Here is a 23181-nt window from a genome sequence, read left to right as displayed (position 1 = left end):
CTAATTCGGATGGGGGTTTGGGGTTTTTTTTTGTATCTACCCCCATTGTTGGGTTGCTAGACAGAAATTGTCAGTCAATTATGCACTATATGCACTTAGACTTACCAGTTAGGACCAGTTGCTTGCTAAGTGATGTAACCTTGTTGCTGGTATCCTTACGATTTATACTGATTGTTTCCTAATATGATTTGATTGCTTATTTGTACCCTATGACTATTAAGTGTTGCACCTTATGATTCTTGACGAATGTATCTTTTATATACATTGAGAGCATATGCACCAAGACAAATTTCTTATGTGTCCAATCACACTTGGCCAATAAAGAATTCTATTCTATTCTATTCTATTCTATTCTATTCTATTCTATTCTATTCTATTCTATTCTATTCTATTCTATTCTATTCTATTCTATTCTACTCTACTCTACTCTACTCTACTCTATTCTAGTGATCATTAAGTGAGTAATCATTTGCACAGTCCTGATTTTATGAACATTACCAGTCATTAAATGAATCAAGTGGTTAAGTGAATCACACAAGTGGATCAGGCTTCCCCAATTGACTTTGCTTGTTAGAACCTTGCAAAATGTGTTCACATGATCTTGGGATACTGCAACCGTCATAACTATGAATCAGTTGCCAAGCATCTGAATTTTGATTCAGTGACTATGGGGATGCTGCAATGGTCATAAGTGTGAAAAACACTTTTTCAGTGCCATCGTAACTTCAGTCACTAAACAAACTGTTTTAAGTCGAGGACTACCTATATTTGAGGAGCACAGATCTGAAACACTGGAAAATTTAAAATAGCAATTAGTAGCCAGCAATGGGCAATGATTGCTGTTGGCATCAGCAGTCAAACAAAAACTGAAAAATGTTTTTCCCCACTGTGTTAAAGAATTTGGCAGCTGTCCTTTTTGTATTTGGTTGTATTTGTAGCTGCTAGTAAGCTCTGGCAGCTGGCCAAAGACACTGATAGTAGGTTTGCTTTGTAGACTTTACTCCTGGCCTGTTATTTTAATTTTTCATAATTAGATTCCACTCCTAGTAGTCTAGACAGGGCTTTTTCCAAATTAGCTGTAGTGATTTGAATATGACTTAGCAGTGCAGGAAAGGTTATTTTGAGTAAAAATATTCATCTTGCCTAGGCCTTTCACTACTTTGACTAGTTTACTGGGTATAGAAATCCCACATTCTTGCTATGGCTGTTGCATGGACAGGCAAAGACAATAATTGCAGAACTAGGTTACTGAAGGGTTGGTACAGTAAAGCTTTAAAAGATATTGTTTCTTTAAAAAATAGAGCCTCTGCAACTATTTCTGCGAAATTAAATAAAGTACTTCATTAAAAAGTCTATTGAGGTAACTGCTGCAAGCAAGTAGTATTTATTTATTTTTTCTATGCAGCATTTACTTACAGATTTGACATGCTTTAAAGTCAGCTTTTAAGCATAACAAAAGAGAAAAAGGACTCTTCTACATGTACATATATTTTTACATAGTCTTTACAAAATGAGTTATGTAAAAGTGCAACAGAGAGGGTCTATTTCTTATCAATAGAATAAAACGGTAACACGTGATATGTTGAAACTAGGAAAATTGGTGTGAATTCATCCAGAATAAGCAACTTCATTTTGCATTTGTCCAGTAGTATAGTGCAGGTACTACCAGTGAATACAGAATAGATTTAAAAAAAAAACAATTAGACACTTTTTATGAACAATATTACCTGGATAAAAATAAGGCTCCTCTAAAATCTCTTCAAAGTTTTGAAGGAGAGCTGTAAATTATGAAAGAGATGATATGCCCACCTTTAGAATTGGACAACAAAGAATGTACAGTACATGTGATAGCAAGCCTCTTACATAAAATATTCTCTGGCCCCAATATTCTAATTTTAGCAACCATTCTTTACTTTCCCCATATTTTTGTTCTGCCCATGATAATTAATGAAGTAATGTGTCCAGAAGCACTTAGTGGCTTTGTAGGCCTATCTAGTCACCCAAAGGTTAACTTACATTCTGTGGATGAAACGGCACCTACTTGATTCTGTTTAAACACAAGAGCTTAGAAAAAAATATCCTTGAAGCAGGCTGAAAATCTGAACAGTTAGCCTTCTGAAACTAAATCTATTTAAAATATTTTCAGAAAAATGTGTGATGATCTGAGTTATTCAACTAACCAAATGCAAACATAATATTCACACAAATGAACAACGGTTTCCCTTCTATTTTGGCTACTGTACATATTTTATAAAGCAGTTTCCCCCCCAAAAAATTAAATACTTTTGTCTAATTTTGGGATAGCTATCTACAATCATGAACTATATAAAAAAGTTGAGGTGGGATTCCTCAGCATTTTTTCATCCAGACCATAAAATCATTATCATTCCCTTTGCTTTTACAAAAACAATGTCTCAGGTACTCATCCATACTGAATTTCAGTTATTTTTATTCCCTGCCAGCAAGGTTAAAAAGTACTCAAAATATACTGACGCTTGTCCCTTATATGACGATGTTACATATTTCACTATTTTTTCAGATTAACAAAAATCCTCCAGTATAATAAAGCAGGCACAACCTTGTTACTGTATCTGGATTCCTATTACTATGTTTATATTATTTTACATATTTTATTAAATTAATCCCTAAATTCATATGAACTTATTTTTCACCTGTTTACTAAACACACTTTGATTTGCAGTCAGTTTTTCTACTGAAGTAGGAGCAGCTTCCTGATGCAAGAAAAATAAAAGTGAACTAGCATTCTACTAAGAAAAAATATCGGAATGATGCATTTCCAAGTAATTCAGGGACCATATCTCTTTCAGTACTTACAGTATTTTAATAGAAGAGATAATCACCAAGTTACCACTCGTCATAAAAATTCTGACTGCTGTTATGATTTTTGGTGGAATGATGTAAGAAAGCAAATCCTCTCAGTAAAAGGTATTTCAGTTGGTACTTAGATCATTACTGTCCCTTCATGTGAAATTTGATTGTATAGATCATGTATCCACTTATTTTATAAAGAGTTTCATACTGAAGCCGTCTTACAAAAGGGGTATGTACAGCAACATAAGCAGGGGAAAAACCCCATTCCAACCTGAAGAAGCTATTTAGTTGGTCGGTCTACTTTTAAATTTTTCTCTAGACCCACTTGCATGATTGATGTTAAGACTGATAAGGGCATCCATACATACTCTGGCATACTGGTTGCCAGAGATTGGAACTTGTGCCCAGACTCCTTCAAATTGATGCCAAAGCCAGTTGAAGACTTTGCACGTGGGTCCTAAGCTGCTGTTGATTTGTGGGTATCAAATCTGTGAGTTGGAAACATGATTGGAGATGGGTTAGAAATAATGTATTTAGTGCATTGGGGGAAAAGGGGGATTTTCTAAACTAGAATTCCTGAAAAATGTTCTTGCCTGATCCCAAAGATCCATTTGGTCTGTACCATTTGCAGTTTTACTTAATTAGAACTGTGTGGAAACGTAACCAGTACATACATATAACACATTAGTACATTTCGGTTGAGCCAAAGCAGTTCATTCTTCTGTGTTTAAGCAAATAAATTACGAATACCTAAAGTTTAACCACTGAAAATGTTCTACTGTTCTTCTCATTTCCGTTTCTATGAAATTCTTGTGTATGTGGCCAGTTCTAATACATACTAAAGTCGCTAAAATTACACTATATAGAACAGAATGACACAAATGCAAGATATTGTTCCTATAATGGTAATTAGAAATATATATATATATATATATACACAACAATATGACTTACAAGAACTGGTGATCATACTGTAACTATCATATTAAGGCTGAACAATGGAATTGGGGGGAAAGGCAACATTAAGCAAAACTACTTGAACTGAGACACTGAAATTTTTCCCTTAGGGATTGGACAATATTCGGCTGATTACTAGATGGCACACTCCATAAGTAATCATTCAATTTGTCGGAATCATCACATGTTGTCAAGAAAGAATCTGACGGGTTAGAAGGATCCAGCAATTTGCCACTGTGAGTTTCTAAAGGAGTAGAGTGTGGATTCACTTTGGGATCCAAGTCCTTTGTTTGGTTACAGAAAGTTTCTAAATCAGATCCCTCATCTTCAGATTTAATTTCAACATAATCATCATCATCTCCTTCTCCATTGTCAGTATCTTTGAAATTACTAAAATAATTGTGGGTTGCTATTTGTGCATTTGAGGGCAAATTCCTTTTAACTCTCAAAATTTTCTGAGAATCTTGTAGAATAACATCTGAGACATTTTCTAAAGTCTGCTTTGTCCCATCGTATGTTGAATGGCCAGGGGTAGCAACAGACACTGATTCTTGACAGTGATCAGTCAGACATTTTTTGTTGGAATGCAAATTCTTTTTCCTCATTTCAGGTGGATAATTTATTGATTCTTCAGACTTGTTGAGCACAATGGAACAAGAGGACTGTGATCTGCTATATGCCTGTGGCTTTGTATTGCTCTCTGTCCTCCCTAAAGAATTATAAAGGTGGCTGTGATACAAGTTCTCTTTATTGGGCTGATTTATAATAGCACTCCACCTTTGTGCAGGAATGTGTGGACAAAGAGGAGTCTGAAAGGAAGGCACTGAGCAGGTTACAGGTCTCACATTTGGCTTCATCCCCATTTCTATAAGGGAGCTTTTTGTCTTCAGGTGAGGAGTTTCTGGCCAAGGAGAAAAGTCAGAAAGTTCTCCATTACTATATGTTGAGTGCAAAAGCCAATTTTCAGCTTTTAAGCATTCTGCAGCTAAGTGAGACGTGGACACAGGTGAAGAATATCTTATGTTTGTTTCTTGAGAAGTAATCTTCTGTGTTTTGGGTGAGGTTTCCCGGAATACAATTTGATCATATAGTTGAGAATATTCAGCAATTCTTGCACCTAAAAAACAAAGGGAAGTTTTAACTAATCTTAATAAATAATGACACCACTACCAGTACAAGTTAACATTTCCTGATAAATAAGGATATTTTAAAACAAACTTTTAGTCAAGTGTCACAGATTTTAACATGCCATTACTGCAAAACAAATATAGATGAACATCTGATCTTAAACAGAGATCTTTCCCATTTCCTATGCTTTCTCCTCCATCTTCTCAAGAAGGATGTCTCTGGAGCTAACTGGGGTACATGAAGTTCATGCAACCAGAAGCCTAAATGAAATCCATCTATATAACATATGTATCCCTTAATTTTATTTTTGGTTGTCTTCAAGTCAGTGTTTACTTCTGGCAATTGCTTGAACTAAATCCATGAAGTTTTCTAGGCAAGATTTCCTTTTTTAAAAGTGATTTGCCACTGCCTACTTCCTAGGACTGAGGAAGGCCATTCAGCTGGTTTCATGCCTAACATGGGATTAGACATTATGGTTCCCAATTTCTAGACTGATGCTTTTAACCACTATACCAAACTGACTGTAACATCTATGATGACATATTATGGGAAGAGGGATCAAGCATGGAGCTAGTCTGAAATCACTGCACAATTGCAAAAGGGCTAAGATCAACCTGCCCTAAATTCATTGAAGCCTTATCTAATTGTTACTAGCAGTAGGCTGCCAGACTGGGTAGATTCCTGTATTAGAGAGAGAACATAATTAAAGTAGTTAGCTTGAACTGTGCATGTGTGGGTCCAGTTGTTCATGCCTGACAACTACTGCTACACAGTTTCTTCTATCATTTCTTCTACATACTTATTCCTGCAACTACATCCTAAGCGGTTTTCTGTCTCCCGATGCTAAAAATCATATGATGGTATCTAGGAAATGCACCTTTTTGCAGTGATCCCTGCCCAGTGGAGCAATCTCTTCTCTAGTGATCTGGCAGGCCCCCACCCTTTGTCCTCCAACATTTTTTTAATTAAATGAAGTTATGCAACTGTTTAAAATTTATACTAGGCAAGTTCTTAAATGCACTGAGCAACTCACTGCTTTTCTGATTTAAATCAGACATGTGGCTTAATTTAAAAGCCAATTAGTTGCCAGTACTATAAAATTCAAATCAGAATAACAGAGTTGGAAGGGACCTTAGAAGTCTTCTAGTCCAACCCCCTGCTCTGGCAGGAAGCCCTATACCATTTCAGAAAATGGTTGTCCAATCTCTTCAAAAAACCTTCAGTGCTGGAGCATTCACAACTTCTGGAGACAAGTTGTTCCACTGATTAATTATTCTAACTGTCAGGAAATTTCTCCTTAGTTCTAGGTTACTTCTCTCCTTGATTAATTTTCATCCATTGCTTCTTGTCCTGCCTTCTGGTGCTTTGGAAAATAAGTTGATCCTTTTTTCTTTGTGGCAGCCCCTGAAATATTGGAACACTGCTATCATGTCTCCCCACCTCAACTATTCCTTCTTTTCATTAAACTGGACATACCCAATTCCAGAACTGGTTTTTATATGTTTTAATCTCCAGTCCCCTAATCATCTTTGTTGCTCTTCTCTGCACTCTTTCTAGAATATTAACAATTTTTTTACATTGTGGCGACCCAAACTGGATGCAGTATTCCAAGTGTGGTCTTACCAAGGCATTATTAAGTGCTATTAACACATCACGTGATCTTGATTCTATCTTTCTGTTAATGCAGCTTAGGACTGTTGGCTTTTTTGGCAACTGTAGCTCATATTTAAGCCAACAGTGTGCTGCAGCTGCCAAAAAAGCCAGCGTAGTCCTCAGCTGCATTAACAGAGGAATAGATCGTACTCATAATGACAGAAATGCTAGCGTAAGTATATTAATTGGAATTTTTCAGTCAATTCAAAGAAATATTGACCAATGGATGGGTAAAGTATACCTATAAGTCATTGTGTTCAAATACTCAACAGATCAGTTTAAAAAATGAGGGAAAATATAAGCATACCAATGGCAGGTCCACCTTGTTTCTTCTCTTCTAAAATGGCCGCCAAGTCCTTGTGCTTTGATTTCTGTTGCCGACTCAGAAATTGCTCTTGCTCTGCATTTTTTACTTTCAAAAACTGGTTTGCTTTTTTGATTTTTTGACTGTATTGTCTTGCCATCATAAAAACACGATTCTTTGTTTTATCCACAGAATCGTGTTCGCCATTAGTATTTATTGTATTTACACTGCAGAATATATTATTGGGAGATTCATAAAGGCTATCAGCAAAACCTCTGTCATTTGAGAGTGAAGATCTGTTGAGATCTATTAGTGAATTTGCTTTATATGATGTTGCCTCTTCAAACTTAATGTTGGCTTCACTTAACCTAGCTACCTTGTTTGGCAAAGTTTTTGACAAAGCACTTTTTTCCGGTAGTGGGAGCATAGTCAATGAATATTTTATATCTTTATTTGGTCCACCAGTAGTTCTGCTAGATGCTTGATTATCAACTTCATCTTTGCAGACAGGAAAAGCCGCAAGGACGTGATCTCGTGCCTTTTCTTCATTTTTCTTGATATAATTCTCCAGGTCATTCCAGATTTCATCTACTTCCTCTGATAATTTATCTGCAACAGACTTGTGAGAGTGTGAATCAGAATTTGAGGAACTCTCCGCAAAACTTAAGCAGCCACGATTTAATGGAACATAATGATAGGGATTTTCATCTTCACTGAACTGGAGGCTTTCTTCAGAAACAAATTGTCGGAGTTGGTTACAGCATGCAAAATCTGTTTCCATACCCAGAAAACTTCTCTTTTTGGAACATTTAAGGTAATCACTTTTGAAATTTGACACAGATTCTTCTGGGAGGCCTATGGTATCATAGATATTTTCCTCACTAATCCTTAACTCATAAGACCTTACAGATGAAGCCTCTTTCCTAGGAACGGCTTCATTTCTGCTAGGAATACAAGTCCTGTTTTGAGATGATTGAATTTTTTTGAAAGAATAGTCTTGGTCATATGTCTCATAGAGTGAATCTTTAGCTGACCCTTGTGGAGCACGGTTGGACTCTTCCCTCTGAGCTAGCCCCATTAACTTCAAATCTTCGAAACTTATATTGTCATAGACATGATCTATGTCATCTATAGTCAATTCTTCTGAAGATTCCTGACATTCTTGAAGATTGTCCATGTCACTTCTGGAGTTTTTAATTTCATTCCAAGAGGCACTTTGATCATGGTAATTCTTTCTATATCTTGCTCCAGTTTTACTTTCACCAGCGCTGCTGGCCCGCCTCATAATTCTATGAGAATTCAGGTTGGAAATATCGTTTTGATGAACTAGTCCTACATGCCAACTGCAAGGACGGTTTGATGGGATCCTTTCTTCACATGCAATGGAAGTTAAGTTGGATGTGGAGTCTGATGGCATGAACATTTGGTAATCATCATCATCATCATCTACATTGTCTTGCAGAGGACGTCTACTTGGGAACAATGCTTGCCGAATCTGATGGTCTGTCCAGATATTTCTCACTGCAGCTGTTCTCCCCAAAATATTTGCCACAAATGAGTTGTTTTGGGGAGTAAAATGTTCAGATAACTGACTATCCCCATTGCAGGAAAATGAAAGCTTTGTGTTCATCTGGGAAGGAGATTCATCTGTACATTTTTGGGAGTTCTGTGAAGTTTTCAAATATAGAATATTATTAGACAGTATTCTAATCACATCAATGCTAATCATGAACTTAAGTTCTAAAATTTCTGATTCTTGTGTAGCCAAAATGACACTTCCTTAAATTGCATAGGAAGGAGGCACTGGTAGTTCTGCTGTATTCTAAGGTTTAAGACGTATACTCTTGTTCATTCTATTATGAAAACCATGACTAAATAACATGCAAGAAACCAGGATACTGGAGAGTTCTTGCTTGCTTGCAAATCTTTATGTTTGTCTGTACACATAAAATGGTATTTTTCTATAAGCACCTTGTGCCTTTTGAGACTCAAAATTTGGAAAGTTGATGACATGTCCACAGAGTTGGAAGAGAATCTTATAATGCTACTTCATCCTGACTCATATTTTGATGTAAGCTTGTTTTAATAACCATTAAGTAGAACCTATTGATTATCAACATTTTTTCCTTCCCAGGGATAAGTTACAGATAAGGGCATAATATAGATAAAAGGATGCGCAAACTGTATTAAATGATCCCATATAACTTTTTGTTTTTATTGATTATTGTGTCGCAGCCTCTGATTTTTTCCCCTTTTTTTACTTCATTTGCATCTCTCAACACATGAAAAAAATCAGTTTTCCATGATATTTTTTTAAGGAAATTATTGGAATTTGAATGGTTTCATATCCATGTCCATGTAAATTTCTTAATATCATTACAGACATGGCTTAGCACTCTCTTACCTTGGATATGATTTCAACTTGCTATTCTAAGCTACATTTCTGATGTTCTCTGGTAAACTCCCATCCAAATATTAAACAGTTAATCCAATCATATTTACTGTGGTTGTTTTAGCTCAACCAGTCTTGGTTAGGTGCTGCCATGATGATTTCACAACTTTTTCAATTACCTGAATTTCACATATGTTGAAATTAAAAGTTCTTCGTTTCTCAAAATTTTCAGTAACTTGACTATTCAATCTTTTGCGGCCTCCCTTTGGTTTTTGCTGAAAATGTTGAGTGCTCTGTGGAAATGGGTGAATATTAAACTATATGTCTAATTTCAGCCAAAGTAAAGCCTAGTAATTTTCTGAGTTCAACAAGTAGATGCTATATTTCAACTGATACCATGGAAGACTCTTTTTGTATGATTCAGCTATCTACACTGACATCTATGATTGGTCTCATGGAGTAAATTCAAACAAGATTTCTTTGGAACTGTTGTCATTATGTTAAAATGTTGGTAACATACAAATATATGCTAACAGTGAAATTCATGAATGTTGATAGGATGAAGGGGGATCAACAAGGAGAGGAAATTACATCTTCAACTATACTTTCTGCATCTCACTTTTTTATATGTGATGTTTCTCAGTCTTTTTCCCTGATTCAGTCTTCCCTTTTGTATTTGTTTTATTCTTTCATGTAATCATTCTCTCAGCACATTACCAAATTTCTTTCTGTTAGCTCAGTATTACTATTGAGGATTGGAAGGAAATTCTTTTGAGAGAATTCCTCCCTCTATTGCTAAGCTCCATGAACTAATCTTTGGCAGAGGACAGAATTCAACAGTGGTCGAAGATCTCAGAAATTCCTATTGTATTCCCCCAATAGTTAGGATGCAGATGTGAAAATGTTAACCACCTCTGTTAATTGATTTGGGTTGCTGAAAGCTAAAGGAAGGATACCCCATTGTTTATTCATCTTAGTATGGTTCATGAAGTTATTCTACATATGATATTGAATGTTAATGGATCAATGTGTTCTCTCTCCATTTCATGAAATAAGGCTCTTACTTGTTCGGTCTCTTCTTCATCATCAGCATCGGTCTGATCTGTAACATCTGTGAGAATATTGTACTCCTGACCACTGCTATAGGCTGCTTCATTTGAATCTAGCCGTTGGCAATTCAGTGAATGATTCTTCCTGGGACTGAGGAACAACTCAGCCTGAGATAGCAGGGCTCCTTCAGTACTCATCCGCTAGGGGTAGAGGGAGGAAAAATACAGATTTAAGTATTCCATATTCTGTACTATGCAGTACACCTTTTATACAGCAGAGTATCCAGAGCAGCCCACAATACTCTTCATCTTCATGTTACTTTGCTATTAAAAAGCATGTTCTTTTTAAAGCGATTTTCCTTATCTTTATTTTTCAAATGATTTTTAAAAGAATGACTCAATATTCTGCCTGCTGTGGTCCTTGATGTTCACATCTGACCCTCAGCATATTGCTCAAGGACTGGAGTGGCCTTTGAAATCCTCCAATCCTGCTTTAAAAATATGTCTTGTATATTGTGGTGTGCTCTGCAGGGCATGCATATGCATAGGTTTTTTATCATTTCTCATATATTCTCATGCAGTTTTTATTTTAGCTTGGAAGATTCGTATTATAACTCCTCTTGATTTCTATGGTATGCCCTCTGCTGTTTTTGCAGACAATAATCCCCTTCGTTTTAACATTTGTTTGCTCCTGTTCCTGTTCTCCCTTTTTTTGCAACATGGTCATTAAAACATGTATATTAAAACGTTGTTTGTTTCAATGTACTTCAAAACAGGAAAAAAGGATAAAGCTACCAGATAGAAATTTTTAATTGAAGAGCATAGACAGACAGACAGACAGACAGAGATAGTCCTTGACTTACAACAGTTTAGTGACTGTTCAAAATTACAACGGCACTGAAAAAAGTGACTTATGACAGTTTTTCACACTTACGACCGTTGCAACATCCCCGTGGTCACGTGATCAAAATTCAAATGCTTGGCAACTGGCTCAATTTATGATGGTTGCAGTGTCCAGGGTCATGTGATCACCTTTTGCTACCCACTGACAAAGTCAATGGGGAAACCAGATTTACTTAACAACCATGTTACTAACAACTACAGTGATTCATTTAACAACCGTGGTAAGAAAGACTGTAAATGGGGCAAAATTCACTTAACAAATGTCTCACTTAGCAAGAGAAATTTTGGGCTTAGTTGTCGTTGTAAGTTGAGGACTACCTGCAAATAGATAGATGATAGATATGCTTTCAATGTCATTAAATATATATTCATTAAATATATTAATATATTCATTAAATATATGTATAGTAATATTCTAGATTTGGTTGTTTTTTTAAACTGCCAGTTCCTTGAATAAACAATATAGTTTACCTTTTGCAAATTTGGGTCCATTTCTGAAATGATTGAAAAACAAACGTAAGTATCATATGGTGACTTGCATTTATACTAACTTTTAGTATACTGCTTTATCCAGGGAGAATCAAAAGAAATTTAAGACTGCTTTTGGTGTAGGATGGGAAAGATATTTTAGAAAATATTTCTTCCTTGTGGAAAAACTACTCAGCTGCTTAGTTAATTGGATAGAATTGATTCATTGCAGAAAAAAGTGCTTCAGAAACAGCTAATAGGTAGTACAGTAGTGACTTTAATGCCCAATAGAGTTAAAGGGGTTAAGATAAAAGGTAAATAAAGCAAGCAGTGAGAAATCTTCCTCTTAATAAGGCATGTATGTCTCTGTGTTTTCTTGTTTTCATTTAGAGGAGGAAATAACGCAATTCAGGGCTATGCAGTGTGGGAACACCAATGCAAAACCAGCCTGCAACTCTTTAAAGCAGCCCCATTTTTTAAAATAGCAGTATGAGCCAGTTAAAGCAACAACAACAACAGAATTTTATTACAGTGGAGTGCAGTCTCATATGGCAGCCTGAAGCAGTGTAAATGAAGCTTTTAGTCCACATGGGTAAATCTACCACAAATGGGTGTCTTTTGTTCAGCCACATTTGTAAGGATTGATGAGTGGATGCCATCTATAGCACCATTTTTATTAACACTTGATGTTACATCCTATATAAATGCATTTTATACAGTTAATTACATGAATAATTACAGTGAAATGTGCCATGCTTAAATACACATTGTAACTAAAGTATATCTTGTATTTTGATATTATGCAACTTACCACTTGATTTTGTGATTTTATGAACTCTGGAAGAAGGTTCTGTGTGGAAAACAACATATATTTATTAATATTTTTATTTTTTAAAATGTTATTATGTATTATTATTTAATTTTATTTGCCTCTTATACCCAGCTACATTCAGCTTTTATTACTACCAAGCTGAAATTACAAAGGTTCCTGGGAATGAAATTCCTAGATCTTGATGTGGCTGCTGAAACCAAACTACTTCAACAGATTTCCTATATAACTCTACCTGAAAAATCAGGAAATCTATTTCAGGAAGAAATCCCTGCACAAAGGAGGGAATCTTTATGGTTGGAAATTTAAAGGACTTATTAAACAATGGGCTCCTTCAGTTAGATAGATAAAGAATTAAATACTATATATTTCAATGTCTTTCAAAAACTTACCATGCTTTCAAAATGTGAGGTTTATTAGCACAAGATTGACAAGCAGTGTTAATGATAACTTGGGACTTAATCCTTAGTCTTTAAAAGAAATGTCATAGGATAGAGAACATTTGGCCTGTAGTTATTCTATCTTCCTAGAACAGGGGTGTCAAACCGTGGGTTGGATGCATCACATGCAGGTCACGCCCACCCCAGCTCCGCAAAGGGGAAAATGTCACGATACATCATGTGATGGCAACGTGACGCTATGAGCTTCAAAACCCTTCTAGTATCTCAGATGATACTAGATACCTGCAAGTGCTGTTCCATCTCAGCTGCACCCCAAGAGGGAAGTTGCTAAGTGACTAAGGTAGCCAAAACCAAGTCTGCAGACATCCTGGCTTAATATCTGCAGTGGGAACACTACCACAGGCACTTCATGGTTTGTTGGAGAGACTGGCCAAGCTGGGGGAGGAGTCAAGCAGAGAATTAATCTGGACTCTTTACATAGGCACAAGAAGGCAAGAACCAACCCACTTTGGTTGTCATTGAACCTTACCTAGTCTGACCCAAACCACTAGTCTGGGAAGATTTCCTGAAACAGGCATGAGAAATAAAATAACTAATTGATACCTTCGTGTATGAACCTGGTTATTTGGGCCTGATACAGCTCTTCTAAAAAGGGAAGGCACAAGGCAGCTGAGGCTAGACCAGGGGTCGGCAACCTTAAACACTCAAAGAGCCACAAAAGTTCTAACCGGAAGCCCCCGTTCAATTCTGGAGCCGATCGGAAGTCCGGTTCCCCCATCATAGTCTCCTCCTAGCGTGGTGTCCTTTTTCCTCTGCCTGTCCTAACCAAAAGCCCTATCAATTGTGGAGGCGACCAGCAACAGGGAGCCACAGCAGAAGGATAAAGGAGCTGCAGCAGAAGGATAAAAGAGCCACATATGGCTCCGGAGCTGACCCCTGGGCTAGACAAAGCAATTACTGCATGGATACCAACAGAGGTGAGTTTGAGGCTCTGCAGTTGTATGTGAAAAACGTGGCTTGTTTTATTCGGTATAATCAGCGTTTATGTAGGGCACAGGGCAAGGATCCATTTATTTCAATCTATCTCACCTTCATTTCTTCCACCAGGAAAAGCAACAATTTTTTGAAGACTAGTAAATCCAACCAAAAATGATAAATGTATCATATTTCATATTTTATAAAGATGAGTATATTACAAAGATATCTGTTTTATACTTTATATGTCTGCACATTAAAATATCATAGATGTAGATTATTTAACAAAATTAAATGTGGATTTGTGAGAGAAACAAAGAAGTTATTTGCAGTGCAATCTCATGTGGCTATTCAGTCCCACTACTGAGTGTAATGGCAAGCTACTGCTAAATTGTGAAGTTAAAGTATCTTTTTACCATAATATGACCAATATGTATATTTGAATTCTTTAAAGTTCATTCCTTCTGTGGTTCACATTACAACTTTCATATTGCTTTTATTTTCAGTCCTAAATCTGTGTTTGATTCATATGAAATTTGAAACTGTTTCCTCTTAATTCCAATTGTAAATATAAGCACACCTAAAACAAAATTTATTACCTGATTTCCTTCTCATCCTTTGTGGAGTAATGCCCTCTTTAGAGTTATTTGAAGCTTTCATTTCTTCTGGGCTGTAATGGAACCCCGGGTGATCTATTAAAAAAGAAAAAAGATTCTCTGATTTTGAAAGTAATGCTTTATGTATAAGGTTGAGCCACAACTACACTTCTGTATGATCTGCCACAATGAAGTAAAATCAGGAAATAGGATTCATGCTGAGATTTATATAGATACATGCAACTAAAGGCAGAGATCACAACACATCAGAATAGGATTTATTTGTCCCTTTCAAGAAAGCCCTTTAATTTTCTTTCTTATAATAATAATAATAATAATTCTCCAGAGATGACCCAATCATTTTAGGCAAGTTTCACAGCTCTTGGTAAAGTAGGTATCCTGAAGGCATTCACATGTAGCTTTACAGATGATTGGCAGGTTATAGTAAAAAAATGAACTGAACATAAAGCAACAGTACCACATAATATTTTTGATCATCTGACATGCTACTGGATGCAAACAAGCCATATCATGGCACAACACTTTCTACATACACACATACACACACACACAAACCAGGGGTGGGTTCTAAATTTTTTTACTAGTGGTTCTGGGGGCGTGGCTTATTTTGTGGGCATGGCTTGATGGTCATGTGATAATTATTTAGGATTTAGCAGAGGTACTGGTCTACCAGGCTTTTAACTGCTTGCAGAGCTGTACCGATCTACCTATTTATTTTTGAAGGCACTGGTCTACCCATTTATTTTTGCAGGCACCGGTCTACTCATTTGTTTTGGGAGGCACCGGTCTACCACCAAACTGCCTTTTACCACTGATCAGCTGTAGGGCGGCCCTTTGAAGCCCTGCGGCAAGAGTTTAAACAGTTTTTTTTTCCTTATAGCCCGTCAGCTGGGACTCAGGAGGCAGCTGGGACTCAATCGATTGGGGGTGGGGTCAAATAAAAGGTAAGAATAACAGGGGGCGGGGGGGCAGAACCGGTTGGGTGACATCATATCGTCACTGCTACCGGCTTGGCAGAACCAGGCGGAACCCACCACTGACACAAACCCCCAGTATTATGCAACAAAGTGGAAAATAGATCGTGGACACATCAATACAAGAATACAAAAAAAATATTATTTAAAAGGGTCTTCAGTAAATTTAATCCCACTCACATAAATAGGGAAAAATACATTGGGTTAAGGGTAGCTGTAATCTGTCCTTATTGCTCAGGAAGCACAATGTCTCTGAACTATATTCCCTGCAAAAAAATTGCTGCACGATAACAGCTCTCCATAGGTACAGACACAGACAGATAATATACACCCATCCACCAAGAACCTTTTATTGTATATAAGAGGGAGTTAAAAAGAAAATATCTCAGCAGGCTTTTGAAATGGTTTTTCTAACAGAAGTTCATATAAAATATCTTCACATAACAACATTGTAACACTTATACTGCAGATTAAGGATGCTTGTGGGAGTTTTATTATCCTACATGGGCAGCTAAACAATTTGATCTGCAGTCCTACAGGACACCTACAAAAGTCACATTGTCTGGAAACAGAGTGAGCCAGTTATCATTTGTGAGTTTGCATAATAGCAACATTTTAAGGGAGACGTACATGAGTCTCACATAATTATTCAACAGACCTTACCCAGCCCCCAGAAACCTAATGACAACTAGCATCAACTATGTTGATTGAATAGCTTCATCTCTCAATATTTATTTCCCATCTTTAAGAATAGCAATGCAGTTTAATTATTTAAACAAGGTATACTTACAAATTGCATCCATTTCAAGAATTGCTTGCTTGGCCTGAAAAACAAATATTGGATATTAATTATTTATTTGATTTATACCGTACTTTCCCTGCTCTTGAAGGCTTTCAAGGCTGCTAACAAAATTTGAAATTGTGGTGGAAATATTGAGTTGAATTGAATGATCAATTAGCAAAAATTGAATTATCACAGGATTGGAAAGGGATTATGAAGATCCAGTTTAAATCCCTACCCAGTTATGACACTTAAAGTAATGTGATAACTTTAAGATTGATTAGATCACATTGCATTTTGGCCTAGGAGGAAAAGCAAAATATAATCATCATATAAATTTCTGATTCTCTGATAAGCCATAGATTAATCTTGACAAATATGTATGCCCCAACATAGTGTTCAACAAACTAATATGTAGTTTAGAGTGATACTTTTAGACACAAGTCATGCAATTCCTTTTTGCCCCTTCCCCACATCCCAAACGCTTCATTCATGACTATTTTCCAACCAGTCTGTGATTTCTGATTTTATAGTAAAAAAAATATAAAGAACGACCTAGAAAGGCATTGCTGTCAAGGATCAGCAGATTAAAAAGTATGAAGAATTTCTCTCTCACCCAATGGTTTTCCTGCAACTGCTTCTTCATGCACGAATGTATATAAACATTCTTAACTAGGATCAGGACTCGAAATTTACTCAGAAACTTATGACAAATCTACTAACCATCTACTTAGTGTTACATATATTGACGGCAGCTGGAATTACATATGCTAAATATTGGAAAAATGTGAACACCCCACCCGATGATGACAAAATTAAGAAAATTTGGGATTGTTCAGAAATGGACGGATTAACTTTAAAAATTAAAGATAAAGAAGACTCAAAATATTACAGGGCATGGAATAAATTTTATGAATGGATAGAGACAAGAGGTAGAAATGAGAGGGAAGTTTATGAATGTCAGTACAACAAAGATGTATAAAACTATGGATATAATAAGGAAAAAATTGTAAATAAGCTAATGTAAGTAGAAACTTAGCTGAAGTTTTCTTTTATTTCCTTTTTTTTTTTTTGGTTGTATTGTTGCAATTACTGCTAACATAGTACAGTTATAGTTATTAGCATGTATGTTAAGATTTATCATTGATCTTTCTCTGGTTTTGCTTTATTTGCATTGTTATCCTGACATGGCACGGTCTTTTCAATAAAATAAGACTTAAAAAAAGACTCGAAATCTCATATTTATGTTACCATGCTATCTGAACAAATTTTCTCCATTAACTTTATTTTTAATCCTACAACAGGATTTACTATAGTTGACTGATAAATGGAGTCATATAACATGCCAAACCCAAACAAAGAAACCTGCATTTTGCTTTATCCTCTCTCTCTCTGTGTATTTTTTAAAAAACACATGTTGATGGGGAAAATGCATCCTACATTGTTTTTTCATGGCAAGATTGTATACCAATAAATCTGCAAGATTAAAGGAGTACTTCAGTTATTGTCCACTAGGTGTAGCAAGTGTACAACCTCAGATGTAAATACCAGTCTATCACTACAGTAACTTCATAAAAACCTTTTATTATTTTCTCTACAAAATGTTATCTCACTCAAAAATTATACGCTAACATTTGGTTTATGAAAATGATGGTATATACTAGGTATGGGTGGTCCTCTAAATACTGTAAAACTCAAAGTCATCTCACAACCAACAAACTAGTGGATACCGTGTTTCCCCGAAAATAAGACCCTGTCTTATATTTTTTTGAACCCTGAAATAAGCGCTTGGCATTATTGCCATGCACTCAAAAGCCCGATTGGGCTTATTATCAGGGGATGTCTTATTTTGGGGGAAACAGGGTAGTCAGAAATGATAGAAGTTACAGTCTAGTATTATCTGGAGAAGCTGAGCAATTTATTTATTTTTATTTATTAAATTTATACTTAGTTTTAAATTTGACATATTAATAAGTAAAATACATTTTTAAAAATACAGTTTCTCACACCATAGTTGTTTTCTACATAGACCATTGCTGCCATTTAGCCAAGTGTTATAATTGTACAGCATAAACACAATTATAGTTCATTATGAATTCATTTTTCTAATATATAAATGTTTTGGCATCATTTTTAATTTCTCTCTATTGTTTCAGAGCCGTGGTAGTGCAGTGGTTAGAATGCAGGGCCTTCTGCTCACTCCAAGAGTTCGATTCTGAGCATTTAGGATTAGGGTTAGGGTTAGTTGGCCTTCAATCCTTCTGAGGTCAGTAAAATGAGGACCCAGGTTGTTGAGGGCAATATGCTGATTCTGTAAACTGCTTAGAGAAGGCTATAAAGCACTGTGAAGCGGTATATAAGTTTAAGTGCTATTGCTACTGCTATTCAGTGCTTCCTCATTGTGCCCTAGGAAATGCCATTTGTCAGAGAACAAATGTGACAGCATCTGTGTTAATACAGTATATTTGAAGTGCACAAATAAACACTCTGCACTGATTCAATTCTGACTCCTGCTCATGAAATTCAAATAGGCAGCTTGTACCAGCACCTATCTAATATTATCATTCCTTCTGAAAAGAAGTTGAGGATTAGAATAACATTTGGAATGTTTAAGATACATTGTAATAGGCTGCATCAAATCTGTGTGAAAAACATCAGCAAAAAAGCAGATGCCCCTTTTTAAACAAGCAGAAGGGCCTCTGATATGGAAAAGTTGTAATTATATCCAAGGTTGTTTAATCAATATGCGGATCAATTCAAAAAATGAAAAAATGATTTTCAGGGAAAAGAAATGGAATCAGATCCTGGTTCAGTTAAGAATTTATCAACATCCTTTTCTTCCATCCTTAAAAAAGGATTAATTTAAAAATTTAATAATGAAGACAGGGTTACTCAGGTGTGGACTTCAAAAATTTTAGCAAATTTCTGCCCAGTTGCTGAGGGGCATGGCTATGGTGGGCATGGCCTAGTCGGCCTCCTACACCATGGCGAGGGGGGATGTTTTTGCCTTCCCCGGGCTCTGGAGGCTTTCCTTGAGCCTCTGGGAGGGCAAAAACAGCCTCCCCAGGCTCCAGATGCCTTCCCACACTTCTGGTAGACCCGTTTTTTGACCTCTCTGAGCCTCTGCGCGCACCATGCAGTTATCTGCATCCAAAATGGCCATGTGGGGACTCCTGGGAGGGGTGGGGTGGGGCCAGCCAGGAGTAGGATTTGGGGTTCTCCAAAGTACACAGAATCTTAGTTAGAGGTTCTCCAGAACCCTTGCGAACCCCCAGCAGCCCACCCCTTGGGTTACTCCAAAAGATAGATAGGTGTGTGTGTGTGTGTGTGTATTGGAAACTGATAAGAAATAGAAACACATCCCTTTTCCTCCCCAGATTTTGGACAACTCAGTCATTGCAGATTTTATTGTATGCAATGTAGAATTTATACTTAAATCACTTTAAATCCTGGAATAGGATTTATTTCCTGGAATAGATCCTTCCAAGACCTGTACACCTTCCACTTGGCATAGTAAAAACTTATTTTTCTTGTTCATTACCAGGAAGCATTTTTCCATTACAGAAAAGCAAGATAAAAATACTAAAAAAATAAATAATTTGACATGGACAAGCTTCCAAGGATTGTTCGATGTACATATTGCCAAACTAAAGACTCTAGGACTATTTAAGTATTACAGGCCTAGAGCCAGACCTCTTGAGTGAAAATGCTGCTTCTTATGTCTCAGTATTGCTTGGCTGAAATAGCGGCAGTGAAGTAAACAGAAGTCAAAGCCAAATGAAAGATAGAAGAATAGAATACAAATTGGTTTTAAAAAGAGTAGATTTTCCTCTTCTGGAGACAGAAAGCTTCCCATGGTTGTGAGTTCGATCCTAGTTAGAGGCAGATGTAGGGTCTCCTGCTTGGGCAGGGGGTTGGACTAGATGACCTGCAAGGTCCCTTCCAACTCTGTTAATCTGTTAATTTGTTAAAGTTTTGGGTAGTTTTACAGGAAAACTGGTTCGGTACAGAATAACTCTACAGTACTATTCAAACTGAATTCACTTTGCAGTATGTTTAGTGAGTGAAAAACAGTCTGCATTTCTTCCAGAATTGCAAGAATAGATTGGTAATGAAAGGATGATCCTTGGAAGACCACTACTGGCTTGCAGAACAGTAGATAAATATAGACACCTCTGAATATGACAGGGAAACACTCCCAATTGAAACAGCAAAGAGACCATATATGTTAGTACAAAATACTGAGCTAGATGAATTAATACCTACTTCATTTTTATTCTTTCCATCTCAATAGATCCTTGGAAAGAAATTATGTTAATTTTTATGGGTAATGGGAGCGACATGGCGTTCCCATGTAACACCCCTCCTGCGTGAGCTGCACTGGCTCCCGGTGGTCTTCCGGGTGCGCTTCAAGGTTCTGGTTACCACCTTTAAAGCGCTCCATGGCTTAGGACCCGGGTACCTGCGGGACCGCCTACTACCACCAATAGCCTCCCACCGGCCGGTACGCTCCCATAGAGAGGGGCTCCTCCGGGTGCCGTCAGCCAAACAATGCCGACTGGCGGCCCCCAGGGGGAGAGCCTTCTCTGTGGGGGCACCTACTATCTGGAACGAGCTCCCCCCAGAGATACGGAGGATCCAGGATCTGCGCACCTTCCGCCGCACCTTAAAGACCTTACTATTTCACCAGGCCGGCCTGGCCTAATTTTCCCCCTCTTTTATAAAAGATTTTTAAAATTTTAAATATATTTTAGTATTTTATATATTCAATTTTAAATTGGTTTTAAAAGTTTGGGGTTTTAAATTTGTCGGGGCCAAAATTATTTAATTTGATTTTATTCTATTTTTTAAATTTTGTATTGTATGTGTTTTTATTGTTTGGCTGTGCACCGCCCTGAGTCCTTCAGGAGTAGGGCGGTATAGAAATCTAATAAAATAAAATAATAATAAATAAATGTTAAGAGGGTCTGGAGACTATCTGTTAGCAGAGAATGGGACCAAATCTGGGGTGGCCGGCGAAGCCAGTGAATTTGAAAATAGCCCAGATTAGACTGTCAACAACAACAACAAAAATGCAAAAAATGTTCCCCAGTGCATTGGGTGGAGGGAGAGAGACTTAGGCAGCTGCTCAAAAAAGTAGCCAAGTGCTTCTTTCTAAGTCAACCTCCCTGCCAGTCACATGACACAGAGCAAAATACAGGTAGCCCACCCTTTTCTTCCCAATGCATTCAAATACACACCAATGTAACACAGATCCACTATCTCTCCTTCACTATTTCAGATGCCTGCTATGATAACAAGTGGTAAAGAGGTTGAAAAGAATTCCAGGAATCATGGTCTCCATTCTCTCCCTGTCCTGTTCTCTGTAAATATTTTAATAACATATTTTGTTCATTAAAAATAAGGTAGAAGATCGATTACCATAATAAAGTAATGGAATAATATTTTCAAAGGCAAAACTGGCCTGATCCAAAGGAATATTAAATTGATGCTATGAAATCCCGTACTATATGTAATGACACGGCTGCACAGATGTTTCATCAAGAGAAAAGTAAAATGCTTGCTTTTTTAAAAAAATGATAAAAAGGTTTTTACCTTAGCTGGAATTTTAGCAGGATGGTTTTCTAGAATTAATCTCTTCAAATGAAGAATCCAAAGGCGCTTATCTTGCTGTGATTTTGCCTATTTCAAAAGGACAAAGACAGTTAAAAAAAATTATAGCTTTTGAAATACCAGAAGGAAAAAATCAGTAAACATTATCGGAATGTGGAGAAGATCTGACTTCAAATTGAAATGCTGGCTCTTTTTCCAAAAACGATTAGAATTTTCTTGTTTGTCAAAACTAAAGCAAAGTTACACACAGATCACCACCTCTCACAGACAATTTTAGGCACAATGCTAGCTTGAAAATACATCTATATTTTTCTCTTTGATAAAAATGGATTCAACTAAGTGGCAGCCTGTAACCAATCAGTGCTGATGTCAGAAAGTTGTACAGGATGGGCTCTACTTAGTAAATTGGATGAGAGATTGCCAAACAGTCTCAGGATTGCAAACTAGATAGGGAAATTTACGCAGAAAGAAGGCAATGACATACCATCTTTCCATATTATTGCTGGGAAACTTTATTTCTACCTTGCCTTTTATTATAAAACCTAAACTTTATACATTAAAGTAGAATCACATATTTCTCACCAAAAGAAAGAGAAAAGAGAAAAAAAAATCTACATAATAAGGAATAGGAACTACGTGCAGGTATAAAGATAAGAATTAAATCTTTGAATGTATTTATAGTGCTGCTTCATGGAATATGTAATTATGAGAAATTCAGATTTAATATTATGTTTAATTAATATTTAATTATTTATTGATATATTCAGTCTATGGTGATTTTAAATTACCTGAACGGTATGCTGCATCTTGGGATTTTTATAATGGAAGACGCTGAAGCTAAGAGGTTCTTTCGGTATGACTTCTACCAGCATAAGATTGCCACACTATAACAAAAACAGAAACCATCAGTTTCAAGAGATGCAGAAAGAAAAATCTGATATACTCTTTATTTTTTTTAAAAAAATGTTAATTATATTGTGGAATGTTTAGACATGTACCAAGTTGGCCGAGTGGCAAAAAAAAAGAGAGGCTAAGGAAAGGTAAGAAACAAACCATTAAAAGCAAAGAAAACTGATAAGCAGAGCAACTGTGGAGGGTTTTGATAACAGCTACTTGTACAGAGTTATCCTGAGAAAAGTTCAGAAAAAAAAAAGAAGCAATAAAGGAAAAGCACAGAATTAAAAGGATGAAGTCAGAAACAGGAAAGGGGGAAAGGAAGCAGCAAATGATTTTTAAAAGCTGAAGGACTGACTAAACAATAGATCCCATTCTTCATCAATCCTTATCCTTATACAATCCTTATAC

General features: G+C 36.5%; 1 protein-coding gene across 4 annotated transcripts in view; it reads right to left on the bottom strand.

Moving 5' to 3' along the window:
* Positions 1-1361: 1361 nt before the first annotated feature.
* The window catches only part of PLEKHG1 (pleckstrin homology and RhoGEF domain containing G1), a 113480-nt gene continuing 91660 nt past the window's right edge, over positions 1362-23181 (bottom strand). For 2 of the 4 annotated variants that reach the window (XM_060692277.2, XM_087887443.1), the window contains 10 exons: positions 22665-22760; positions 21859-21945; positions 16273-16306; positions 14491-14583; positions 12498-12536; positions 11690-11712; positions 10331-10516; positions 9446-9559; positions 6878-8540; positions 1362-4906 (listed from right to left, as the gene is read on the bottom strand). In XM_060692277.2, coding sequence (XP_060548260.2) covers positions 3855-4906; positions 6878-8540; positions 9446-9559; positions 10331-10516; positions 11690-11712; positions 12498-12536; positions 14491-14583; positions 16273-16306; positions 21859-21945; positions 22665-22760 — 3387 coding nt within the window. In that variant the 3' untranslated portion in view covers positions 1362-3854. The remainder of the gene's footprint in view (positions 4907-6877; positions 8541-9445; positions 9560-10330; positions 10517-11689; positions 11713-12497; positions 12537-14490; positions 14584-16272; positions 16307-21858; positions 21946-22664; positions 22761-23181) is intronic. The other 2 variants (XM_060692278.2, XM_087887445.1) reach the window with 1 other exon arrangement.

This window comes from Pantherophis guttatus, chromosome 1 (assembly GCF_059756535.1).
Source record: "Pantherophis guttatus breed Tessera chromosome 1, ASM5975653v1, whole genome shotgun sequence".
NCBI classification, from domain to species: domain Eukaryota; kingdom Metazoa; phylum Chordata; class Lepidosauria; order Squamata; family Colubridae; genus Pantherophis; species Pantherophis guttatus.
The sequence above is the reverse complement of the archived record's forward strand: the minus strand, read 5'-3'. Positions and strand labels throughout refer to the sequence as shown.